The sequence below is a fragment of the Epinephelus fuscoguttatus genome, linkage group LG2, assembly GCF_011397635.1.
Source record: "Epinephelus fuscoguttatus linkage group LG2, E.fuscoguttatus.final_Chr_v1".
Classification (NCBI taxonomy): Eukaryota; Metazoa; Chordata; class Actinopteri; order Perciformes; family Serranidae; genus Epinephelus; species Epinephelus fuscoguttatus.
The window spans coordinates 31,354,657-31,375,839 of NC_064753.1; the positions used below are offsets into that span (position 1 = coordinate 31,354,657).

Below are 21,183 nucleotides of genomic sequence, written 5' to 3' on the forward strand. Positions count from 1 at the left end.
CACACTGAGCTTGTATCAGTTTATTTGTTCCTTACCAACCTCCAGACCAAAATGCATCGCCTCAATCAAGGAAATGGCATTTGTCTGGGAACATTTGTGCCACCCTGCAATAATACTGTATCATGAGGAGTTGTTTTTCCTAACATACTAAAGATTGGGGCTAAGCCGGGCTTTATAAGAGCACTTAGCACCTGGTTACGAAGGTTGTCCGTCAACCGACAGGTCAAATCTCAAAGGAAAGCTACTGCATTTAGATAGCAAGAAAAGGCATTACCTTTTGTGAATATTTCTCAGTACAAGGCCATTGAAGATGGTGCTAACAGTGTAAGGCCTCGATCAGACAGAGCGCTTTTTGCAGCTGTCCTTAGCTTAACTGCTATTTTGCTGTGAAGTAAACTCACAGATCTCTACCTACAAAATCTGCATAAAAAACTGAGAGGCAGAGGGCACCTGTTCTGGCTCAGATTAAGCGTGACAGGCTGCTCCCAAATAGGATGTTGGTCACAGGGAAATGGATCCATGAGGATATATGAGACCCTCAGGAAAAGGAGAAATCACAGGGAGTCCCACCAGCTGGTCCAAGAGCTAGCTAGCTATTAGTTTGACTCTGGTAACTACAGAGAAGTGGGTGAGTGGCGGTTCTGCGGACAGTGTTCATGCAAAGTGTAGCAGACGGGCACAGATAAAGAAAAGGTTTTAATCGCCAACAAAACAAATGTAGAGACCTGGCTGATCAATAACAAGAAAGCTTATAAACAGAAGGGAAATTACAGGTTAAAGTTAATTACATAAAAGTTGATACAGACTTTAGCAGGTTGATTTCCTCGGGTAGGTTTCCAAACACAGTTGCTACATGTTAGATGCCACCAGCAGCTCATAGGACTTGCTCAGTGTCATGGTCAGTCTACAAACATTTGGCGCAGTGTGGTTGTGTCCTGCAGCGGAATATGTGCTCACTTTGGCATTGCTTTTGGGGCCAAAGCTAAACCCAGTCAGCAGTGTACTGGTTGCAGCTTGTCCTCAATCTTGGGTTTGTGAATTTAAACCTCACATCAGCAAGTATGAATCTGCTCAAGGGTATTTAGCCACAGACTAATTATAAGAGGCTAAAAGATGTTTAATTTAACTTCATGCCAGATCTGTCTTTTCCTTGGCTGGAGTCGGTCAAATATGAGTTTTATGGATAGTTAATATAACAATTCTGAAATTAGGATGATGTGAAAACAGATACACTCACAATTGATCCCATCTTGTTACCTGGAGGTGCCACAAGAAAGCAAAATGCCGCTTCAGATTTATCTGAGAGACAACAAAGTTTGCATATCCAAATTTGTGAATGCAGGTGCATTCAAACGAAGCATCAGATATCAAAACTTCAGATTTGTATTCACGTGGCTTTTGCAGTACAAACACAAACAAAATGATGAGTCATAAGGTATTTTATTCATTAGTCATGATATTGAATACAAAGGGAAATGCTCATGAGAGGTCCAGTCAGTCGTGGTAACATGAACCTCTGCTCTGTAGACAACAGATGCCGTCTTTACAAGAGGTGAGACGAGCCAACCCAACCTACATGAGCATGACGTCTGCTGCACAAGGAAAGCGTAAATTTAACAGGTAATGTGCCTCTGGCTTTTTTTTTTTTATATCCATGTAAATGACCTTACTATTTCGATATATTTATGATTATTTGAGACTAAATCTGTCACCAAAATAACAAAACTAATAGCAGGCTGTGAGTGTTATCTGGAGGGAGTCCTATTGATGTTGTGTCTGAATGCATTTTTTTTCTTTTTTCCTGTCCATTTTATTCACTGTAGCAGCATCAAAGCAGAGTTAACACAGGGTTTCTCGGCACCGAAGCGCATAAAGAAAGACCCCTCGGTGGCCCTGAGACCACTCAGAGTGCATCGCTTTGCTGGTAAGTGTCAACACAGACCAACACAGATGCAGAAGAAATCCAGACACTTAAGATAAAATGCATATACAGTGATAACAAATCACACTACATAGCGTTAGGACCAGGAGTTCAAATGTACGTAAGACACTTTGAAAAATGTGTTTTCAGTTAAATTTTAATTTAAACAACTGTCTTCACAGCTGAGAACTGCTGTAAAGTCTATGAAAGTATAATCTCTCAAGACAGATTCTGCAATTTACTTTGTAGAATCTGTCGGCAGCCCTGTGTGAAAGACAACTAGAGAGGGGGGGAGGGCGGGGCTTTGAGTTTGAACGATGCTGCGCTTTAGCCAGTCACAATGGAGGGGCGTGGCCGAGACGTGCAGGTGTCCCCAGGAAATACGTACCTACGTAAACAGCAAGCTCCGCGTCCATAGCGACCGCTCCACCCAAAACGCCGTCTCGTCAACGTGAAAATTTTTTTTTAAAAATTCCAGTGTATGTCTGAGTTACACCATGATTGAGCTAACTGGAGTAGTTTCATGTCATATCCGACAACGGGAGGCTTTTAACAGATGACGTCCTGATGTTAGCTTTGCTAACTGTCCCTGTCAGCTGCAGCCACTGATGCTTTCTAGACATCGTGATTTCCCATAACTGAATAAATACCACACATAGCAACACAAAACTGCTTTGCTAGCTCAATCATGTTGTAACTAAGATATCCGCTGGAAAAAATATTTTATTTACGGACCGTTTATTGAGTTATTACCTTATTTTTATACAGTCTATGGTTATTACAGACACCACTAACGGCTAACGTTAACAGCTAACGGTTAGTCCAGCTGATCTACAAAAACCATGTTATTAATTACAGAACGTGCACACAGAAATAGTAACGTTTGTTCAATCATTGTGTTTATAGACTTAAACATCAGATTAGTCTACACGGTGATTATAGTGATGTGGAAAATGTGATATATAGCTAAACTCTGCTGGTTTTCTACCCGAAGTATTTGTAAACAACACAGCGATTTCCTGGGGGCACCGCAGGAAGTGAAGGGCGTGAGCGATTGGCGAGGCCCCTGCACTTCCGTTAGTCGAAAAAACTCTGGGCTGTGCTTCTAGAGGTGGGGGGGGGGGGGGGGGGTTACCGATGGATTTCCAGATTGATGAAAGTGCAACTGATTTATTTTGTCTTGTATCTCTTTAATAACCCAAACACTGACTGTTTGTTTTATTTGTGTGACGCTTTATTTGTTCAGAGCCATACTTCTGTTTAATCTTGATACTACTCCTTGTTTGGTGTCTGTCGTCAGGTTCAGAGGAGAACAAGCCTCGGCGAGTTGTGAGGAGCATTTCGGAAGGAAACCTCAACCTGCTCGAACCTCAGAAGTCCAAGTCCATTTTCTATAAAACGTCCCAGCAGTTAAAACGAGTGGCCAAACGGATGTAGCGCAACATCGTGTTTGTGTCAGTCTATTACGCCTTTATGAAGATATTCACTCTCTATCCTCTTCAAACCTTATTCATCTTTTCAAAATGTTTTCTTAAAACCTAAAAAAAAAGTCTTCCACTGTGTTGGACGCTAAGGTAATGAGACACATTGTAATATAAGTTGCACTATTTTGTTATTGTCTTTGATTTAGCCTCAGGCTGCAGTGGAATTTTACTTGATTGTATATAAGCATTGTATAGTTATCGTTCATCTCTTTAGATTGTTCTTTTAATTGTTTTAAGACCTATTCTTTCTCATTTCTAAACTTCTAGATTTGAAGATATATTTTAAAACATCAGTGTCACACTAACAGCCAGAAATTAAACATGTCCTGTGGATGCTCTGTGTTTTACATACTTCATTTACTTTGAACTTTTCTCTAAAAAATGATCAGTCCAATGGATGACCACACTTCCCAGGGCAGCTAATATCAGAGGTAGGACTACACATGACAGCAAATGGAGGTATGCCTGAGAAAAGAAAACTGAAACTGGTCTACGCTGATCTGTTTTTATTTTTTATCCCTTTTTTTGTACAGTTAATAACTTAGGGTTATAGATAATTCATAATAAAACTACCTATAACAGGATCTTTGGCTGTTTTTTATTAAATAAATCCCTTTCTAAAATGTACCATCTGCTTTTTTGTGCTATTGATGCCTGAGTGTGGTTTTTGACGAAGTTATGGTTACAAGATGTTCTGACGATAAATAAGCGATGTAAGAGAGGCTCAGGGAAGGTGAAAAATACAATGGCAAGAAAAATTGAATTGACCCAGGAGTCGCTCAGCATAACTCAAAAAGATAACTTCTTCGTTGTCTTCCTGTTGAAAAGCAACTGTTTCATATGCCTTTAGGAAAAAAGGTGAGCTCTGAATGCAGTGATTGATAGGATGCCATTTGTCTCTACCAATGCCTCGTGGGGATTGTGGATGATAAGTGTATTTCACCATTCAACACAGCACAGACTCCACAGTCAATCCTGACAGAGGTGTTACCACTAACTCAAACACTCGCCTCCAAATCATTTATAAAAAAAAAATCTGCAGTTGGCAGGGTGCTTATGAAATGATGGTGGAATATCTCACTCATTTAAAAAAAAATAGCTATTTTGACATTAAAGGGACAGTTCACCCCAAAATCAAAACTACATATTTCTCCTCTTACCTGTAGTGCTGTTTATCAAGCTAGATTGTTCTGGTGTGAGTTGCTGAGTGTCTGCGATATTGGCTGTAGAGATGTCTGCCCTCTCTCTGGTATAAGGGGCTGGTGCTGGTTGCTACTTTTGTGCCATTTCTGTGCGAGCTTTCAAGAGGATGGCGGGAGGTTGTGTCCAACGTTGTCAGCAACCTTAACATTTACCTGAAATCCTGAATGTGGCTCTGGCAGCCCTGCACTGAAATGATCAACTTATCCATATTTTTCCGACTGATATTTGCGGAAGAAGGGAAAAATATCTCGCAGCTGTGATTGGTTGTTCCTCTTCACATATGTAATGCATGCTGCTGCATTCCAAAAGTTTAATCAGTTTATCGAGTGTCACTCTGGTGTTTGAGTGCATCTACATTGAAAACAATGAATTTGAGGGCGCAAAACCACGTGGCATGTGTGCGACAACATATCGAACTAAATGGCACACGGCTTGTGCTCAAAGTGCCAAAAAAAACATAGATTTGAAAAACTCAACAGCAATGCTTCTTTCCAGAAATCATTACCGTCATGTAGGGACTATTTACTTTCTACCAAACGACATCCGTCAGCGATATCACCGTGCAGAGGTAAGTGTTTGTCTACTCAGCCTTCTTTATCACATAAACACAGAAAAATGCACTTAAAAAATACGTTAATTCACATTTGCAAATTGATTTGGTGATGCCCAACTATATTTTAGCATGTCCCTAGTGCAAAGTACTAAACTGCAAGAACTATATGCCATAAAAATACTTAAAATATTCTTTAATTGTTTTATAGAGCATTTTCACAGTCTGTCATCAATACGGAAGTCAACCATTTTGGAGATACTGAACATTAGCAATCCAACTGGACCGCAGTTCTGAGCACACACGCAGAAACCATTAATTAATTTTTTTTAGTCATTGAAATCATTTTGTAATCAATATTTTGTGTCAAATTTTAGCTTTCTTCAGTAAGACGCTGTGTAATAAGCAGGATAACGTAAAACAAGCAGGTCTTTACTGTAAAATGAACCCAAATATGGTGATGCAGGACTTAAATAAACCGTTCATACATACTCTTAAAATAAAAACATTAATAAACCTGTGAAGTGGAGTATGTAGTGCAGGATTAATATGTATGATCTAATGTCTGATCCACACTTCAAATCAGAAGATGGCGGCAGTGTACCTAATACAATGGTGGCAGCCCACCATTACAACCCAAGAAGAAGAAGCAGAAGACATGTTTTTGGAGGGAGCTGAAAGAAGGAAAGTATGGTGAGTATAAACCTTTACTCCTGTCTTTTTTCCAATGTTTCATAATTTTAATCACTTTAAATTTTCACCCTTTGAGGTGAAACTGAAAAAAGTAAAAAACATATTTGATGAAGCTCTCGTTATCTGTCGAGGTAAGCTAGCTAAATCTGGAGCACTCAGTAAGCTAATGCTAACTTGACCCTGTTCTTATTTAAAGCAAAGAAACTCTTGATTCCTGAAGAAGTTACGTGGTCAAAAAGTCACTGCATAACATGAGTGACCCAAAAAGTAATAAATGTTTGAAATAGTGAGTAATGATAAAGTTAGTTTTAAGATATAAACAGTTTTAATTAGCTAAAAGTAATGGTTAAATAGTTCGTTAGCATAACTAGCATGTAACAAGCTAGCTTAGCGTAACACACCTCTTAGGAGTAGAGTGTTCTGGTTTGGCAGTGGGAGAAACAGACAGCATGGATGCACTACAGTTGTATTGTTAGCTTATGTGACCATGGAGATTATAGTGACTGCCGGCTTGATCGCAGTTTATCCATTAGTGAGGTGCCTTTTACAGTTCTTGAGACTAGCTGTATTTTCCAACGTATTTCAAGACGTACATACCTTGGTACTTATGAGTCACTATTACATCAAGCATCAAGGTAAGGTCTGTAAGAGTATTAAGATAGACTGAAGACAGCTGATGAAACTGGAGGACAAGAATTGCGTAAGTACAATCAGCTCTTTCGTACATTTATGTGAAGGGCCGGATGAGATCCTCCAGCGGGGCCCTTCGTTTGACAACCCTGGTTTAAATAGTGAGCTTAGAGTAACAATGATGTTGTCTTAAAGTAACAGATAAATGGTTGAAATAAATACGGTAAACTTTCAATTAAAAGCCTAGTCGCAGTTAAACACCCAGTCTCTTTTACTAGCCCGGTGTGGCTGCACATTTTGACAAATAAAAGCCTGTCTCTATTAGAGGCCTGGTCTGGTTGCCAAGCAGTTCTTGTTTTTTAAAGACATTCCTCTCATGTATATAACCTCCAAATTATGTCCCTGTTAAGTTATTCATATTATTTAGTCCATAAGGGTCATCAGATAAAATAAATGAAAAGTTTTTCATAAAAATTAATCCAAGTAGTGAGTATTGTTTTAACAGGATAAAGTGGTGTTGTGTCGGTGTGCCGGATGCCATGACTCACTATCTCTGACGTGCTGTCTTGTCAGAGCTAGATCAAATGAATGATTCATAACTGATATATTATCTGAAGCCTAATTTATCATAAAAGTAATATTCATACTGGTTTAAATAAACCATTTCATTGTATTTCCAGATCTTTGCTGAGCAACAGTTTTGCATAAAAGGAATTAAAGGCCTGTCCCAAATACAGGCCTGTTGATATTAGTGATTTAAGCAAATAATAGCCCGGGCTTTTAATTAAAGTTTTACTGTAACTGAAAAGGATAAACAGTGGAATTATTTATAGCTTGAAGTAATGAATAACTGTTGAGATGGCTAAATATAAAAGATTCAAAAAACAGTACGCACATTCAAAAACAATAAATTCTGGGTGCAGGACAGAAGAACAAATACAAAAATACAAAGACATGTCCAGACACCAGAAACTGCTCATTTTGGAAATTTTTATCGCATCACCACACGTGACGTTACGGGCACCAGCTCCTCATCAGACATGAACAAGAGAAGGAGACACACCTCCATATCGCCCAACAGATCATGTGATAACACATGTAGCATATGGAAACCAAGTACAACACACTGCAAAACCAGTACAAAATTACACTACAGGAATACATTTACAAAAAATATATTTACAAAACATACAAAAGACTAGCTATGCCACCTTGAATGTCACATGACTGAAACATCAGATAAAAAACATCATGCAAATTCAAGGTGAAACTGTAGAAGAAGATATATTTATAATTCATATATTTGTAAAAATGTTTTGATTTTTTTTTTTTTTTTTAAATAGAGGCACCTCTAATATTACAAAAAGTAGTGATACTCAATGAGAAATACCACAGCGATGTAATAAAAAAGCTTGAGCAGCATGTAAACATGTTTCTGTTGTGCACAGACCTGTTTTTGTATTTTTAATAATAAAAGATATACAGTCAAATGTCCAGCTTTTGCCACTCCAATTATTAGCAGTATGAATGCAACCTTGACTAAAGACCAACAGAAAAGAAAAATGTAACAGTATCAAGTTTAGGCTGCATAATAAACAGTGTTAAATAACATCCATTCAAGAGAACATGTCTGTGTTGTGTGTGGGGGGGGGGGGGGGCTGGGAACCTCTGTTAAATGCCACCTTTGAATTGCATTTCAAAGCTATTTTAGGCTTTCCTATTGTTGCATTTTTAGCTCTGATCAAATGTGAAGAATCGGCGGGAACAAGCTTTTATTAGCATTCAATACTAAAAACAAATGTCAAAAAATACCTCCTGGATCTATGATGAGGGTGGGACCTCATTGCTCTGTCTGGAGAGAACTAGACTTGTCACTTTGAATTCAGTCTTGCAACTTTCAGTGGCACAGCATTCAGTGTGATCTTTATTTTTAGCTCAGGAGCTCAATGCATATATCAGCACTGTACTGCGCAAGCACTGACACCCTCTCATGCTCTCATTCACAAGAATCTCTTCATTGTGTGTGTGTGTGTGTATGTGTGTGTGTGTGTGTGTGTGTGTGTGTGAGAGAGAGAGAGAGAGAGAAAGAGAGACAGAGAGACGTTGGGAGAGAGTGTGTGTGCGCACACGGGGAGGCAGGTCTTGGCTAAAGTTTATTAACTTTCTCTTAGCCAATGGGGCTCCTTGTGCGTTTTTCCTGCTGACCAATGGGACAGATTGAGAGGTTGGAGGTGGGTGTTGCTTAGCAACTGCAGGTAGAATCTCAGATCATGTCGGACCCATTGTTTTATCTTGCCTCCCTGAGAGACATTACATGCTATGTGTTGTGATTTGTTAGTAAAAAAAAAAAAAAAAAAAAAACCTCTGTGCAAATGCGTCACAAAGTTGTTAACTCTATTTTTGTATTGTTAAACAAAGATCACAGTGACTTTAATGGCATTTCACCCTCAAGTCACAGCACTTTTAATTGATTCTCATGATGTTACTACATGTAGCTGTCTTATATGCAACCGCCAAGTCACTGGAGCATGCACAAGTGGATTTTGATTTTATTGTTTTATTTTTTACTCCTGACTACAGGGATAATAACCTTTTCTGAACCTCATGCAGCGTCAGAGTCGAGTGCTTATAAACATAAACAACAGACAAGGCTGCTAAAAACAAAGATGCCACTTGTAGATAAAGATAAAACATTTGCTTCTGAAGCAACACTTGACCTGCCACCCTTCCACATACCGTCAAACAAACACACACACACAAAACATAGATGCAAATGATTATGATGCTTTATTTTGATTTGGATTCAAGAAACCTTGAGTGTTGACCCAGATGTAATTGGGTGCATGCTTTGGTAAATCCAGTGTTTGAAAAGAGCCTTTATACTTGTGCATGGCCATGAAGCGAGACAGCGACTACCACATACAAATATAAGCATATGATCCCTCCTACAATGTTCCTGACTCCCACAAGGCAGCACGTCACAGCTGTGAACTTTTCGTCCCCCTGTCTACTTAGATGACCTGATATCTTAAAGCAATATGTCACAGTGGAACAACTTGTGGAGAGATGACCAGCCAGTACTGTCTGTCCTCCTACCACCAAAAGTGTCGCCTGTTGGCTTTTGTTTTAGCCTAAAATTATATGCGGTCGCCTACGTCGTCAGCTTACTCATGTTGATGTGAACAGGCTGAAAAAGGAAGATTAATATTTCAAGTTTAAATAGTGCTTTGTCAAGAGCAGCCTTGGTGTTTATTATTTTATGCTCCTGTGCTTTTCTTTCATGGGTGGACACTAATGCATTTGTGGACAGTTCAGTTGAATTAAAAAAGATTAAAGAATATACACTAATTTTCAGTCAAAAAATACAGCATTATAAGCGAGGCACTTAAGAGCTGCTTTTTGTCATGGTCCCGTCCCGTGATGGGTAATGCAAATATTTAAATGGGGGTTATGGAAATTCCTGGGATGCACCCTGGATTTGGCATGTAAAGCAGGGAGAAGCAAGAACATCGTTGTTTACACCATGTTCTTCTTGTGTCCAGTACATGTGACGGTAGGAAGCAAAGGAATAGACATAAAAATATAAAATAAAATAAGCCATATTGTCCACAAAATTGGAGCACATTTTGGAGAGATACTTCAACTCTAGAAGCAGTCAGATATAGTGATTCTGGATAAGGTAAGCCCTAATAACTTACACCTTTACACAGATTTAACTATTGAAAAGATTAGTTGATTAATTGATGAGTCAGTCGTCTGGAAATTAATTGGCAGCAATGCTGATAATCCAGTTACTGCTTGTGTTGTTTATCTTCTGGCAAAACAAGACATTTGAAAAGGTCATCTTGGATTTTATGTGAGAGCTGAAGGTGATTGTGATGGGCGTTTTATACTATTTAATGACATTTTATGGACCGAAACGTCATTGGATTAAGCTAAAATTGAATCAACAGATTGTTCAACAATGAAAATAATAAGGTTGGGACTCACCAGTGACCCAAGATACAATATTATGATGATATATAAGTCACGACATGATAATATTAGGATTTGAAATGTATTGCAATGACTAGGGTTCAGCTGAATAGTCGAATGAAACGTGTATCCGGTACCCATAATGAACATTTTATGAGTATCGTCCCAGCAAAATGTGTCAATATTTGTACTCGCGATGACGATATATCCTCCTCTGGGTAGCTTTAATCAGTCTTTTTACCATGTGATCAAAAATGATCTGAAGATCAATCCTGAGGTTGTTCTGTAAGCAGTTTTCTAATTATTAATAATTAAAAATTCTGATCAACATATAAGATTTAGGCCGAGGGTGGATTTATGTATGTGTGTCAGCTCAATGCGAAGCCTATGATGTAGCCTACGCCGTTGTGAGCACTTATACTTGTGCAGTGGTGTGTCTGTGCCACTCTGCAGTTACACCTCCAAATCACTAGTGGGCAGCGGAGGTTTCAGTCTGTGAACAGCTTCACAGACAAAGCACTCGCTTTTGTTGGACGCGTTTTCCCCGTGAATACAACATGCTAATGTTATTAGCACAAACCTATGGCATTTTACATTGTATAAATTAGCCTAGCAACCAACGGAGATTCCCTCTGCTCATATGAAGCCAGGATATATCATATGCAAGCAGGGCATAAAATTAACTTTTTACCTCATCTGCCATTGGCTAGTGACCTCCAAAAATGTACCGGCCAAATATATTTTTCACCAGCCAAATAAAAAAAAACATGCCTTGTTTGACTAAAAATAATTACCTTACATTTTAAGTATGAAAATCCAACTTTAGGAAAATCCAACCCTGTCCTCGGTATGGGGGTGTAAGTCAGCCATGACCGCGGCTGGCCAGCCTCGTTTCCATTTTTCAATAAAACACCGTGCAACATTTGTACTCCATTTAACTGTCTGTTGTTCTTGTCCAAGTCCAACATGTTCATCTTCGTTTTTCCTCTTTTCTGGTGGTGGCTTCACACCAGGAATGTGTTGCCACATCTTTCTCAGAAGTTACCATAGAAGTTCCAGTAGCTGACGTCATGCGTTCCCGGCACACGTACAATAAGCCTTGAGGATCAAAATAGTCTGACACAGCTGGCAGAAATGGTCGAAGTACATATAAAAACCCACATGCAATTCAAAATTTTCCATCAGTGACTGGCGGTTGTGTGTTTCTGTTTTACATGCCAAACTCATTTTTTACCCGCCATTGGCACTTGGCGGGTATTAATTTTACATCCTGTATGCAAGACTTAAAATGCTATGCTTGTGGAGGTTTAATTGTCTTCACAATTTATTGTTTCTTATCTGTGAAATAAAAGTAAATAGAAGCATTGTTTCCACTGAGGGAAATTGTTTCAGCTTACAAAAATGTGCTTGGTAATAATAAATAGACAGGAGGTCTGCGTTGCTGCAACATGTAGCCACATTTTTGGTGAGGTGCATCTCAGGCTATGGCGTAGCTACAGCATATCTTACGGCTTAAGTACGGCATCAATTCAATGCAGAGGTATCCACGGGCTCCATATTGGCCCCATGCCAATTGCCCACATGGGTTATGCTAGGGCAACCTGGGTACCAAGTGGGAATGGGCCAAAAAAGGGCATCTTATCTGTGGCCCACCAAATCCTCCCTTGTGGATAATTGACATGGGGCCAATATGGAACCCATGGACAATCCCATATAGAACCTATTTTTCAGCCTATTTACTACCCACATAGGCCCCACATACAGATGCTGGCTGGGTTGTTAGGCCCCACCCATTTCCAATTTAAGTCCAACCCACATCACATTTAAAACCCACCCACTCTAGGTACAGATAGGGATACAGAAAATTTAGTGGGTTGACTGGATACGGATACAAATTATGGTGTACTCTATCATCCCTAAGGATAACATATATATTGCGATTATTTGTCAACATCTGTTTAATCTAAGAAGATAAAGTTTTTAATCTGTTCATCTCACTTCAGTTGTTTTTATTGCAGCAAAATGTGTCTTAGAGACTTATAGACTGAAAAGCAAAGGAGTTTATTATTCTAATAGGCTATCAAAAGTTAAATTTGTATTTGCTATATTAATCTATATAATTCAAAAATCGATACATGGTGTATGCGTATCAATACAATATTCGCAAAGTATAATATCGCATTACTATGCTGTACTGATCCTCGCCCACACCCCTAGAAAATAATCACTGGTTTTGCATTGACAAAAATCCAGGAACAGATTTTGAATAAGCACTGGTGGCCTGAGATGATTTGTTTTTTTTACATAAACATGCCATTTTTAAAATGAGTGCCCATTTTTGTCTGTGTTGAAAAAAAGGATTACAAAGAAGTTTGTTGTTGTTTGGTTGACTTTGAAAAAAATTAGGCCCTGTCGATCTGAGGTAACAACAAACATCCATCCTCAAAGGACATTATGTGTATACTGGCTGTCACATACAGAAAGGAAGAGACATCAGAGATGGCACACTGATTTTTATTCTCAGTCAAATGTTACCAAAGGGATTATCTTGCAAGAGAAATTTATCTGAATACATGTACAGTATGTTTAGTGTTTATTTGACATCTTCACAGTTTGTTTTCAGGAATGTTTCACATTATAATCTCCCTCCACCATTTAGTCAGCAAACAATTTTTTGAGAGGAGACATTGTGGCAGCAAATACCTGGCTCCCTTTATCAATACACAGCTGACTGTTGACAGGACCTTGTGCGGTGGTTATAGTGGGGGGATGGGTGAGATTTACAGTTTCCTTTACCAGGTAATGTCTCCTGTTGTGAAACAATGTGACAGAAAATCAGTACAGCTGTGATGGCTCAGCAGTGTTCTTTGCCCCTCTACATTCTCCTCCAGGAGCTTATCCAAAGCCCACCTCAAATGTACTGTATGTAGCCTGTGGATGACTCATCCTCAGGAGAATGAGCTGTATGGTGCAGGTAGCCTTGCAAATAAACATTTCACGATTTGCAGAGTCTTCTTAAGTACTTTGCTGACTTACCGTCTGAACCCACAGGCTGCAAATACAAACTCTGACAAACCAATTCTGTTTCATCCTGTCTGTAAGGAAACGGCGTAAAATATCCTCCTGCGCTAATGTGTCCCTTCCGTGTTACACATGTAATGACTATATCACTTAAAACACACACAGCAGTGAGACATCGGTTAATGCTCCAGAATTTTTAGTCATTTTGTTTATTGAAACAGCAAATTTGTCATCATTGCAGCAATTGCCATGGAGACAGGGTTAAGTCCCAAACCTACTGGTATTATACAGTGCATGAGTGTATGCTCATTACCCTTTACCACAACTTCCAGGAAAAACTGCACACTGAGTGACTCCACCTCTTTAGGATGGTTAGGGAATATGCAGACATTTAAATGATATCTGCTTCCTGGCAGCCTTTCACACATATTTCCTTCAAACACCCCATAAATCCTCCCTTGTTCCTCGTTCATTTTGCAGCTTCTTGTCGTTTTGTCGTTTTTGCTCGTGCTGTTTTTATCATCAAGTTTGTCACTAACGGAGAGATTCCCCACCCGATGACCATGTAGCTGATATTTTGCTTCTATGAGAGCTATGTCTAAATTAATTTGATTTGAATTACACTTTATTAATCCCAGTGGCAGTGTTCCTGGGGACAAACCCTATTTCTGAGGCCGGGACTGTTAAGTGGTAGGAATACTATGCATGTCTTCGGGGGCAAATAATATGAGTAGTTTTTTTAACATTTTTGGCTTGTGACCCGTTAAAACAAAGATACGTCCATTGCATATGTCTATGGGTTATGACCATGGCAACGGAAAGGATGATTACACCTTCTCAGACTGTTTCATTTGGAGGCTTTAAAGGGATACTTGGTGATTTTCAACTAGCTTTGTATCTTAACAGTGTGAGTAGTGTGTGTAAATGAACTGTGGTAAACTCCCAATTAAAATCATTGGATTTTTGCTAGCTCTGGCGCCAAGATTTGAAGCCAATTTAACATAGTGGCCAGATATGGAATTACAACTTCAGGGTTCCATCACATGATGCCATGGGGCGCAAAACTTTTTCCCACATATTTACATTGTGAAAGAGACATCTATAAATCAGTGGATAATTTTTTTTCAGCATATCAACCTGACTTATTTCACTTTTGGGATTGAATCCATATGGTGTGATAACATTTTGAAAGTTCAGAAGAGGTGAATGATTAAATCATTTTATCCACATTCAAGTTAGCAGAGGGCTGAACCGGAAGGTAGCCACTTAGTCGGTAGAAGTTTGCCACTAAAGCCCCGTTTCCACTAAACACTTTCAGTATGGTACCTTTTAGAAGCAAAAGTAACCCTTCAGACAAAGTACCTAGACCCTAGATCTGTTTAGCATCTTATTTACACTACAAACAGTACTCTTAAATGTGGGTGGGTTTGTTGTCACTCAATGCTCCATCCAACACTCACTGTATTTCCCCATCACCGGTGATACAGATGGAAATCTGCACCTCATTTATCGTCCACAAAGTGGGGTTGTACTTTGACATTTTCAGAACAGTAGAACAGGCTGGAAAAATAGCGGGTTTGTGCATTTAGTCCTCCTCTGGTAAGCGCAGGGGTTTAGGGTTGCCGTAGCCCACAGGAACGACTCTCCTCAACTTGATTTAAGGTGATGTCTTCCGCTCATGCATTGAGTAGCCTAACATTACAAGTAAACGTTCCACCCTGAAAGTTGCCAGCAGTCGGCCCAGTGAATTAAGTTATTTTTTCTCAGCCTACAGCTGCTGTGAGAGGCAGCAAAACATTCTTTCATTTTATAGTTAAGGTCTACTACTTTTCCGCGGAAGCGGAAAAAAAATGCACCGAACTGGATTGAACCATACTGGACTGCTTGGTGGAAACTGAGCTTAAGTCTCTAGTTTGCTTGCTCTATTGGCCCCACAATGCAAAAGATCCGGGCAATTTCATACCGCAGAAAACAAGCTTTATTGGCTTCATGAGCCACTGAACAATTTTTTTAGTAATGAAAGAGGGCCCGCCTTCAACACTGTATCCAGTTCTCTTTATACATCCATGGTTGTTGCTCAAACTACAGATTGTACCTCTATATTTTTGTATGCCCCCTACCACGGACACAAAGCGTATAAAAGCAGATAATGAGAGGGAGACCCACCCCTCTCTCTTTCCCTCCTCACATCTTCAAAAACATATTTTAGTGCACTGTTTGGCTGTAATATGAAAATTTGTGAACAGGAAGTGGGCATCATACCGTTTGCTGTATTGTAAAAAGGAAGTCTGAAAATACTGAGATCAAACAGTAAAACTAAGCAGTGTTGATTAAATATGAACCAGGATTCTGTTACTGCGTCTCCTTTTTCTCACCTGTAATGCTGTCAGAAACATATTTTAGCTCACCGTTTAACTGTAATTTGAGATCATTTGTTACCAGCTGGCCACCATATTGTTTCCTGTGTGAAAGTGGCCAAACCTGCATTATGTCATCCACCAGCAGGAGCATTTATTGGTCCAGTGCGGTGCTGTGCATTTTGGTAGTTGTGGGATTTTACCTCTTCAGTAAAAGTGAATGCCACAGCTCTTTTCCTCTGTTTCCTCTGGTGATGTAGCACCAATTTCACTGGCGTCTTTCTTCTGCATGGACATCCCAGTTTTATGAATAGACCATCTTTCCAGCAGTGAAATACTTCTAGTGTTAAAAGCATTCACAATAAAAGGCAAATATGACAAGAAAGAAACACTTTTGTATGGTAAAAAAAAAAACATATTTTTTCCTGCTTCTCTATCCCGTTAGACAACTCTTGAACCCTCAGATTTATCTTGTAACCTTTGTGAGGGTTCAGACCCTCATGTTGTTTTGACTGAGGACCTACATTCTGTAGGGTGACAGTGCTAAACTCTAAAGCAACCCTGCTGCCCACGAAGTAGAAAATGTAAATCTCTCACACACTGCAGTGTAGGCGACTGCCTGCCTGTGCGCTGGGGTGTGGCAAAGTCAATGTGTCAGTAGTGAGGAAGTCCACCTGCAGGGGAAAGTGTAGCCACAACACAGCACCTCAGACTCTATTATCCATCCTGACATCCTTTTTATTCTCCAATTGGAAAAACTTTTTATCCTGTCTGTCCTGTTTCAAATGAAGTTAGAGCCAGCACACATCCGTGTTACACCCACACTGATGTTTTCACTTGTTTTGCTTGATTAGACCTCCTCTCAGGACCGTGTGGGCGTGAACAGGCTGCGCTTGATTCACATCTGCGTCATTTTCCTGTTAGTTTTGTTGCACCTGTTCAAGTACATGGCCTTTGTATCTCATTAGTATGTCCAAATGGTTTGGTCACCTCAGGTAATGAAAAGAAGGTAATTTAGTATACTTCCTCACTGTAAATTTCAGTGTTCTCGGTTACGCAAGGCTCCTTGATAATGGGTATATTTTATCGCCTTCAGCTTAATTAGTTCATCTACATTTCCTAGAAATCCTGTTTTTTTTTTTCTGTCAGCTCACAATGACTGATTACTCTAAATTTTACACCTGCAAGCCTCAGACATAGTGGGTGTGGAGAATAAGCAAGTCTGAGAAGCAAATCAGATCTTAGGCAAAACTAAAACTCTTCTTCGTTGCAATTGCCAGTAAAATATCTCACTATAGTTGTAAAATTGATCCAAAATTGACCCAGAATCTGAAAGGTAATATATATGTATAGGTGGCATATTCATCAGGTTTAAGATTAGACAATCACAGACAGGAAAGGTGAAAGAGAGAGGGGGTATGACATGCAGCAAAGGGCCATAGGCCAGACTTTAACCCAGTCAGCTGCAAAGGACTCTGCCAGGTGAGCTAGAGGTCACCCACATGTAACATTTATATGTACACAGGTTAATATCATTAACTGTTTTCCAAAAAATAAAAAGGAGAGAGAGATTTTCTTATGCAGTTGCTTATTATTATTTTATTTTTTTACTGATTTTTTATAACTGGGAGAGTTTTATGCCAAGCCTTGAAAGTGCTCTTACTCTTACACCTTTTCACACCGGAGACAAAATGAAAAAATAGGACAAAAGTACAGAATGTTCATTAAAGACTTTTTACATTCAAACCTTTCACGCCATGAATAGTTTGCATTCCTTTCATTCCACCGAAAATTAAGTTTGCACGGTGACACAATCATCAATTCATCTTCGTTTTTACTATAGTAAGCTTACACTTAACTCTGGAGACAGGCCTGTTATCCAAGTGTGCAATACTGCGTAGAAAAGTTACAGCGTGGTTGTATTTTATGTGAGTGGCATTGTATGATGAGTCTCACTGCTTTCATCATTCATGACTGGACAGTCTAGATTTGATTATCATATATAGGCTATGTGTTTGTGATACATACAAGTCTTACTGGTAAGTTCATGATAGGCATCTTATAATTCAGGGCCTCGATGAATTTCTCTAGGACAGATGGTGATCTCACCTGCTTCCAACAACAATTGTAACAATAGTAATTCTGTCAGGACCACTTTAGTCAAAGAAAACTTCCATTAAAATTTCCATTTGCAGTATTACATTGGGCAGTATGGCTCTGTTCTGGGGCCTCTCTGTCTTTCCAAGGCCTACACAGAAAGCCCCTTCCACACGCCTATGTGCAAAGCCTTAAGGCAGAGAGAGCACACCTCTCTGCCCTTCCACGTGCAAACGAGGAAAGCCTGAGGCAGAGAGAGCAAACCTCCCTGCCCTTCCATGCGCCTACATGGAAAGCCTAAGGCAGGGAGAGCAGCAGCAAAGACCCTGTGGAAACAGAACAGAGCAGCATCAGTGACAAACAGAAATGACACTGATAAGTCAGACACAGCATGAAAAGGAGGAGCTGGGGTGGAGGTGGGTTGCAAAGCAGCTTGCAGAGGAAGCAGCAACAGTAGGCAGGCCAGAGCAGTTTAAATAGGGCGCTCTGAATGAGATTTGCCAATTGGTTACATAGAATGGAATCATGTGATCTATCAGCTGACTCCCTTCCATCAGTCAGCTGCTCCATCAGTTGATTGGGCTGTAGCTGAGATGTGAGCTGAGCTTGACATTGTGTCCTGCCTGAACTAACGCTATGCTCAATTAATTATAATAACTAATGTAATGCTATGACTTATCCTATACGGTCAGGTTTTATAGTATACCTTCCACAATGATGACATGTTATTTCTGACACGTATAATGTCCAAAGCATAATAATAGCTAATTCACCTCGAAATAACTGGTTATATATTACATTGATAACAAAGTATGTTTACTCCTGTTTTGGTGGCTACTCACCATCACAAGCAAGTTCAGTTGCTACATTGCTTATTTTCCATGTTTTCCTTATATTTATTTTGTTAATATACTCTTTATTCCATTTGTCAAAGAGGGCGCTATTTTGCGAGATTAATATCCATGTTGTTATATGATGATATTAAAATAATTATGGCATAATGTCCACAATCATGTGAGCAAAAGTCATTACTATATTGGTTGGTTTGTGTTTATTGGCATCCGGAATTTAAGTCCAGTGTTTTGTTGATCTCTTTGTCGCTCAACATCAACATCACCTGACTTCCTCCATTACTCCCTAAATAATCACTACAGCTATAGTGCTTTATGTGAATGTTAATGTGTAATTTTGGGGCACCTGCTGAAAATACTGATGGTGTCACTCTGTTTGGGAGGGCAGTGACGAAAAACACCTGAGGCAGTGCAGGGCTTTTTTACGTTGTATGTATAGCACGTTATGATCAATAAGTCATGAGGAAATAATTTCAAGACATTAGCATAAAATTACCGACAGCAATGAGGCCATCATCTTGACAACTGCAAGTCTCTCCTCATCTCTTCTCTTCTCTTTAGTTTACAAGTTACTGGGCATTTCCCGGGTAAGTCTTCTCATGGTTCAAGCAAAACTGAATCTGGTGGATTTTCTTGAGCTGTTGGGTGTTTTGCAGTTACTGTAAGAATACAGGACGTAGATGTTTGTGTACCTGTGTATTCTTACTGTTTCTTCACGTGTCATTGTGTCATACAGATTACCATTAATTTATCATGTTGATCTGTTCTGTATGACATCTATTGCACGTCTGTCCGTCCTGGAAGAGGGATCCCTCCTCAGTTGCTCTTCCTGAGGTTTCTACCGGGTTTTTTTTCCCCATTAAAGGTTTTTTGTGGCGGGAAGTTATTCCTTATCCGCTGCGAGGGTCCGAAGGACAGAGGGATGTTGTATGCTGTAAAGCCCTGTGAGACAAATTGTGATTTGTGATATTGGCCTTTATAAATAAAATTGATTAATTGATTGACATGTGGGATTTCGTGTCCTTCTGAAGTGATCGTATTCAAAACTTTGTGAGTTCATGTAACTGGCATTTTAAAAAATTTCAGATCCTATTTAAGTTATCTTTTTAAATGTGTTATCAATTTTTGTTGACTAGGGTTTCGTTGTCAAAAAAAAAATAACACAGTGTTAAAGTGTTTTAATCCACTTAAATGTTATGTGTACTTATTTTAAAAGGATTAAGGGCCTGTGTTTTTTCTAAGTGCTGCCATCTTTTACCAGTTGTTCCCAATCAGCACTAAAAAGTGACGAGCATCATTTTTCAGATCGCTCAGGCTTTTTTTGTGCAGCCGCTCCCTGCGCTTCTTGTTGAAAATTTTTGAACTTTTCAGAAAGACACTGGTTACAAAACTGCCGGTCCTTTAGCTACTGCATGATACGTCACTCAGAAACTATCACAACAAAGACAGAAAAGCATCGAGCCAGATCAGCCTGGTGCTGAATATTACAGGTGAGTGTTGTGCTTTTATCACTGTATGCATTGTAGGCTTGTTAACTGAGTAGTCCTTCTGAAAATGTAGCGTTACATTAGCTACCAAGCTAACGTTAGTGTCAAGATGTTCTCAAAGACACAAAACCTGCATGTAGCATGTCATTTAAAAAAAATGCTCTTTTATGATGCATCCCCAGCACCCTGCCATGGCTTTTCTGCTGAGGAAAAATACTAACATAGACTAATGGTGTTCTGTACACTTTTCGCCCTTAAGTGCAAGTCACTGAGCACTTCTCTGTTGTTAAGAGTCAGACAAGTGCGTTTGTATGCTCATTATCCAGGATTATACCCGTGACACAGTCCACTCTTTGACTGATGTTTCTTGGACCAATAGTTTTTGAGACAAGAGGGGAAAAGTAACATCTCCTCCTCTGATTTATAAGATCAGGGGCGATCAATAGTGTTCCCGTGCAGAGCGCATGTAACATGATTTCAAGGCAAAACTGTCACAAAACACATTAAAATATCTATTATCATTATTTACTCCTTATACTATCTTTTATTTTAAGTGAAGCATAATCAATAATGTATAATACCTATGAAATCCTATCATCATTGCTCGCCGGATGATGTGCAAACTGTGCAGACTTGACAGACGTGCAGCGACAGCTTAGGTTTGTAAACTTGATGTAAAATTGTCTCAGTAACATTGCTTTTAAAATATAAATAAACAATAATAATTAAATAACCCCCAAACCTTAGCCCATTTTAAAGCAAAAAAAGGTAACACATGTAACAACTTATGATACCATAATAATCATTTCAAATAGACTAGCCTAAATTACCTCGAAATGTAAGTTTTCACTGCTCTAGTCATCTCAACTCTCAAGCTGCGGTTGGGACCGGAGCCTTCACTCCCTCCATTATCA

At 39.3% G+C, this 21,183-nt stretch overlaps 2 protein-coding genes across 4 annotated transcripts in view; both read left to right on the forward strand.

Moving 5' to 3' along the window:
- Positions 1-4,011, forward strand: part of kif18a (kinesin family member 18A) — a 34,164-nt gene extending 30,153 nt beyond the window's left edge. The window contains exons 16-18 of one of the 2 annotated variants that reach the window (XM_049595639.1): positions 1,528-1,620; positions 1,827-1,924; positions 3,222-4,011. In XM_049595639.1, the coding sequence (XP_049451596.1) occupies positions 1,528-1,620; positions 1,827-1,924; positions 3,222-3,358 (328 nt within the window). In that variant the 3' untranslated portion in view covers positions 3,359-4,011. Of the gene's footprint in view, positions 1-1,527; positions 1,621-1,823; positions 1,925-3,221 lie in introns of both variants that reach the window. The other variant, XM_049595630.1, reaches the window with a different exon arrangement.
- Positions 4,012-5,056: 1,045 nt separating this feature from the next.
- The window catches only part of bdnf (brain-derived neurotrophic factor), a 44,828-nt gene continuing 28,701 nt past the window's right edge, over positions 5,057-21,183 (forward strand). Inside the window, exons 1-2 of one of the 2 annotated variants that reach the window (XM_049595862.1) lie at positions 5,057-5,176; positions 5,745-5,851. The gene's annotated coding sequence lies outside the window, so the exon portion shown is untranslated. Of the gene's footprint in view, positions 5,177-5,744; positions 5,852-19,353; positions 19,370-21,183 lie in introns of those variants that run through there. The other variant, XM_049595871.1, reaches the window with a different exon arrangement.